Here is a 6,000-nt window from a genome sequence, read left to right as displayed (position 1 = left end):
TGACCCATGAGAATTGCAGAAGAAATTCTCTCTTGGTAAGTTTTGAATGCAATTTATTTTCTCATTAACTGGTGAAGGGTTTTCATTAAAGCCCCAAACAATTATCCCCCATGCCACCCTACAGGATAATAATGCTCTCTAGGTTGTAATCTACAGTGGAGGGTTTCCCAATCCTCTGAAGCAGATTTGGGCGATGCAAGAGAGAAGAGGGGGAAGTCCACCAATGCAAGGACACCATTGACTACAACTGTGCCTAGCACTTTAATTCCCTGCTTGGACAAAGGAGAGGAAATTATGGTTTTCAACAGCAAGCATCGATTGTGAAGGGCATACATGAGAGTTATAGGTAGGGAGGTGAGAACAGGTGAAAACACTGGAAATCTACTACTTGGCAGGCTAACTATTGCTCTGCAATCCCTCCACTTTTCCAGATACTTGGTTTCTGGATACTTGGTTCCAGGAAATAGCAACAGGCTATTCTAACATTTGATACAAATCGTTTCTCAGCTGTGGCTTAATGTGAAACTTAAGGGGAGAGATAAGTTTCCGGAGCCCAAGTTGTCCTGAGCAAAGAAAGTGAAACTTTTACACAACTTGAAATCTGTTTCAAAGTTATAATGAACTTCAGCAGTAGTTAGAGATAGTAATATAGTATTACATTAGTAGAAATGGCCAGGAATTGGAGGAGGAGGAAATAGAATGTTTCTGATGAGGAAGTCAGCTTCCTTTTCAACCTACATTAGATGCAACAATACTGTCTAGTGGGTATGGTGGAAGCCTTCTATGTTCAGCAACTCATAAAACAAATCCATGAAATCGAATCCAAAGCAGCACAAACCAATTCAAAGCATCCTTGGTGTTTTTCAAACACCCACCGACCACGACAAATCTCTTAGGGAGATTCAGAAGCGGTTTCTGATCCAGCGTGAAGGTTTGCTGTTCAAAGTGAAAACCAAAAACCAACTCCAATGGATGCACCTCCCTGACTAGAAATGTCTCAAGCATTCTTTGGATCTGCAAAACTGGTTTACAAAAGCACAGGCCCGGTTTGCACACTCTATTAAGGTACAGCTTATATGAAACTTAGGATTCGTGTGAATGAGCAGCATGCTGGTGCAAAAATCCCTGCAGATGTGCCTCCCACACACCTTTCTTCACCGCATGGAAGAAACAAACCAGGAACTGGCTTTTTTTAATGTGCAGACTAGTGCTTGTAGTTTATTACTTGTGTAACAAAACACAAACATACCGCCATGGCTTGTTAGGAGAGAAGCCACCCACAAGGTTCACATGTAATGGCAATCCAGCCTCTTTTGGTTCACTCCATTCAGGAAAGGAAGCAATGCGAGGGAGTGCTGCACATGTTCACTTTAAAACCATAGCTGAATTTAATTTATGGTTAAAAGCAATGTCCGAAGAGGAGTTTGGATTTGATATCCCGCTTTATCACTACCCTATGGAGTCTCAAAGTGGCTAACATTCTCCTTTCCCTTCCTCCCCCACAACAAACACTCTGTGAGGTGAGTGGGGCTGAGAGACTTCAAAGAAGTGTGGCTGGCCCAAGGTCACCCAGCAGCCGCAGGTGGAGGAGCGGAGACGCGAACCCGGTTCACCAGATTACGAGTCTGCCGCTCTTAACCACTAAGTCACTGTAAGAATGCTGGCTAGCCAAGGAGATCAAGTGGTCTTAGCTGAAGTTCATGTATTCTGGGGCCAGTTCCTGAGTGTACACAAAAACAGAATGGCAGCAAATCTCGCTATCTTATCTATAAAGTATTTATTTCCTTAAGTTAAACAAACAGGTTTTTTTTTCAAGGATGGTTTCCATCTATAAAATGAACAAAGTACAAGCTCTGTACAGCAGATTTTAAAGAACCAACTGAAACGACAGTTTCCGAATGACATCTGATTTGCAAAACAAAATTCACATGTACCCCCATCATTTTTGCTTTGAAGACACTCAGATAAGGTTAGCACAGAGATAGCATTGCAATTTGTTTCCAAGTCTCCTAGTGATTTATTATAAAAGGAAGAGGGGTGGGGGTGGGGGAGAGATGTTGGCTACTTCTGATACCCAAGGTCAATATCTGCCACTAACTGCAACTGCACACCCTCCATTCATGTCAAAGGTTTTCACACAGTGCCCCTTAGTACACCCCACTGACAGAGGATCTGTGCAGCAGCAGTCGTTGGTGCATAGCACCAGAAATCCATAGACTTTAAAAAAGGATGAAGTCACAGTAAATAACTTTGGCACACTGTGTCATGTAAACATAGCTAACACCACATTACCATATTTCCATTCTCATCCAACACCCACAATTTGCAGTCTCAGCATGGAGATACTGTCTGCGTAGGATCTCTAGAATTTTAAGAACATATTCTCATTTTATAATACATAGACGACATTAGAGTTTCTGGAGTGGGGAGATATTATTAATAAAACTTACTAGCAACTCTGGTTAGGTTAACAGTCAAGGCAGCAAACTCCTATTATTTTAGAAAACAGCAGCTGGTTTGCCTGCTAGCTTTTATATCACAAGAAAAAAAATGTTAATATTTTAGCTCCCCTTCATTAAGTTCTTTTCCCAGAAGCGCTGGATCATAACCAGTTGGCTGTATAGTTGCGAGTTGAATGCATAGTCCCTCAAATATTAAAATATCACCATCTTCATCTTCACTAATATTTTTCATGTCAAGTGTTGTTGGGTGGCTGAAAATAAAGCGAATCTTGAAAAACTCAAGTCCAAAGTTTCTCTCTTTTTGTTGCCAAGGTCGTATGTAAATAGGATATACATGGGAACTTGCAGTGTGGGAGAAGGAAATTTGGTCTGGAAGAGGATTATATGCACAAATCCACATTCAAGGAAAAAGCAATGTGGATTCAAACCATGTAGAATTCATATGACATCTGTGAATACTACCTGCAGAGATCACAAGCATGTCATATAACAGTTTATCAGCCTGTTTTAAACCGGTACTGCAAATGTCAAAGCCTTTGTGTCAATGGAAGCATTTTGTGGCAAATACTGCAGCTATAGGGGAAAATACAGTTTATGGAATACTCTTATAACCTATGTAGCTGGAAGAGAGCACTGTCAAAACATGATTGCATAATAATTTGTCTTTGTCCTTTGTAATCACCAGAGGGCACCGTTAAAATCTTACATAAGCTGTGTTTTTAAGAAGGGGGGGGGGGGGGGTTTACAGGCAAAGACGTCAGAGTAACCCCAGACATTACTTTGATATAAAAACAGCAGTTGGATTGAAATGGCTCCTTCCAGTGTATTCAGAACATTTCCCTCCAGCCAAGTTTGAAACACCAGTTTAAAACAGGACACAGGTGTAAAGAAAAAACCCAGACCATGATAACTCCCGCCCCCCAAAAGCAGAGGTGTAACAGCTGAAATGTTGATATTTAGTAAGTAGCTGCCCATGCTTCCACGAGAAGGCTATTGTGATCTTGTGCTGTCAGACAACTTTTTAAAAGGAGAAAAAGAAGCACGTATTGATAAGAACACAACCTGAAGACCAAACCCTCCTAGCTGCATTATTTTAAGAAGGCCAAACTAATTTTTTTTAAGTAGCCCCAAATTGCCCAATACAAATACCAGAGCACATGGCATGAATTTCCCAACTGGAGGTGACAATGCTGGTGAGATGAAGCGTGCGAGCTCCTTTCTGCCATTTGACCACCCTCCTCTGCAGAGGTCCGTCATTTCCCAGGAGGAGGAAGCGCAAAAAACAAAATAAAAAATAGGCACACTTCACAAAGCAGAAACATCCAGTGTTTGCATGAACACAACTCAGCAGCACAAACCTGCATCTTCACAAAGTTTTGTTCTTCTACCAACTGTCCAGTCCACTTCCCAGAAAAGTGTTAAATTGCTTTTCTTTGTTCTGTTTGTTTTGTTTTTTGGATAAATTACAGGATGATGAAAAATCGATAGAAAGTTGAAAATTTTGACAATATATATTTTATATATATATTTATATATAAACATATATAATGTTTATATTTAAGAGTTCTGTCATAGAAAAGTCCATGGTGAAATATACCAAGTACACATGGCAAAAACCTTCAAAATGCTTTGATTTCCTGAAACCACGAACACTGATTTCTATGTAAAATGGAGACTGCCAATGATCTTCTCCAAACAATTTGCTTCCCTCCCCATCAGTCCCTCCCTCCCTCCCCCTCTTCTGTGTGTTGAAAGCAGTTTCCTACTACTGTACATCTGTTTTTCCTAGGAATCTTAGTCATCTGCTGTGGAAGGATTTAGCTTGATGCCGGAAAGGAACTGGTGAGCCTTTGCGGTGGAAGGGAGCGAGTCGTGCAGCAGCTACGTCTGACCAGGCAATGGCACGGTCCCCAGTTCGCTTGCTTCCCTTTTGTTCACTTGTCGCCTACTTTCAGACAAAGATGGAATACTGAGGTATATAAAGTATCAGTAATGCAATCAAAATGTTGCCCAAGGTTTCGGAAACGGGAACAGTCCTCTTGAGCAAGCCCTACTATTGCTGCAGGTTCAGTGTGAACTTCCACTGCTGCGACAGCGAGGGGTTGCAGACTTCAACCGTCAGACCACCGTTTTTGGCATTTCGGCTGTCTAAGCAGAGGTTACTGCCCACGTGCCTCAGTTTCGCGTTGCTTTCAATTTGTTCCCATTTCTGGAAGAAGAAAATTTAAAAAGTCACTCCACTTAGATAAACGTTGATTTTAAAAGCCAGTATTTTCTAGGGTTATTTTGTCTACCATCTATTTTCCTTAAAGGAAATAATTGCAACTCCTTAAAGTCACTACTGTTAAATTTGCTTTGCAAACCCGCTGTGGCTGTAAATTTTCCTTCAGCATTGTCCATGCAAACTTCCCAAATGGAAGCTGAAAGCCCCTGGTATACTGGAGTGGGAGATTAAATACTGGGAGGTGAATGAAACCTAAGGATTTAGTTACACTAGACAGCTTGCTGTAAGAAAGGCCAGCCATCAGTTCTACTGTTTGTGGAATGTTCTCCCCAGGGAGGCTTACCTGGAACCTTCATTATATACCTTTAGGCACCGGGCGAAAACATTCCTCTTCAACCAGGCCTTTGAGTGAATAACATGCTATCTTCACCCCCATCGTTCAGCCCGGACACTGAGATCCAGTGCCGAGGGCCTTCTGGTGGTTCCCTCATTGCAAGAAGTGAGGTTACAGGGAACCAGGCAGAGGGCCTTCTCGGTAGTGGCGCCCGCCCTGTGGAACACCCTCCCAGTAGATGTCAAGGAAATAAGCAACTATCTTACTTTTAAAAGACAACTGGAGGCAGCCCTGTTTAGGGAGGTTTTTAATATTTAATGCTGTATTGTTTTTAACACTCGATTGTGGTTCGAGGACCCGATCCCCCCCTCCAAAGTGGAATGAATACACAAGGACACGTTAAGGTTAATGGGCAAGAAAAGGCCACAACTTTATTGATTACAGCAAGTGAAAAGGTATTGGCTTAGGCATTGGATTACGTCAGCTGACTCCACCCCCTCAGAGAGGGGTGAGTCTGAAACAAGGGGGGGTTATTCACCAGTAGGTGGAGCCTGTTGATGCTAATCCAACTATAGGCTCTCCCCTGATGTCACTGAGGGTCGTGCCATGGCCTCCCGCCAAGCAGGCATCGGACAGAATACACGACCGCCAGATTCCTTTAACGGAATACCCAAAAATTGAAGGCATAGCCGATGGCCACACCTAGCCCTTCGACACCACGACACATTATTCCAATGCCTAACCTACCCACCAATACCACGAAAGTTGTGACGATTGCTACGAGGTAGGCGAAAAAACCAAAAAGCCTAATGCCAAATGGAAAAATTCCTACCAGGCACCCCGGACAACCAGGGCGACCAACCTAAGGTCCATGGCAAGGCCAAGGGAAACTAAGCCCTGAGCTGAAAGGGAGTGGAGGGTGGGTGAATTGTGACGGGATGACGAAGAGTGAGGCTGAGGAGGGGCTGGCGCCGCCATAT

At 42.8% G+C, this 6,000-nt stretch overlaps 1 protein-coding gene and 1 long non-coding RNA gene across 2 annotated transcripts in view; one reads left to right on the top strand and one right to left on the bottom strand.

Moving 5' to 3' along the window:
- The first annotated feature begins 679 nt into the window (after nt 1–679).
- LOC307213473 lies at nt 680–2,306 on the top strand. Its single transcript, XR_013837518.1, has 2 exons — nt 680–1,422; nt 1,647–2,306. It is a non-coding gene; the product is annotated as an uncharacterized lncRNA (long non-coding RNA).
- GALNT2 (polypeptide N-acetylgalactosaminyltransferase 2) overlaps nt 1,994–6,000 on the bottom strand; it is a 72,867-nt gene continuing 68,860 nt past the window's right edge. Inside the window, exon 16 of the mRNA XM_079971360.1 lies at nt 1,994–4,671. Coding sequence (XP_079827486.1) covers nt 4,516–4,671 — 156 coding nt within the window. The 3' untranslated portion in view covers nt 1,994–4,515. The remainder of the gene's footprint in view (nt 4,672–6,000) is intronic.

The sequence above is a fragment of the Podarcis cretensis genome, assembly GCF_951804945.1.
Source record: "Podarcis cretensis genome assembly, chromosome: 3".
Lineage (NCBI taxonomy): Eukaryota > Metazoa > Chordata > Lepidosauria > Squamata > Lacertidae > Podarcis > Podarcis cretensis.
This window is presented reverse-complemented; position numbering and strand designations above follow the sequence as displayed.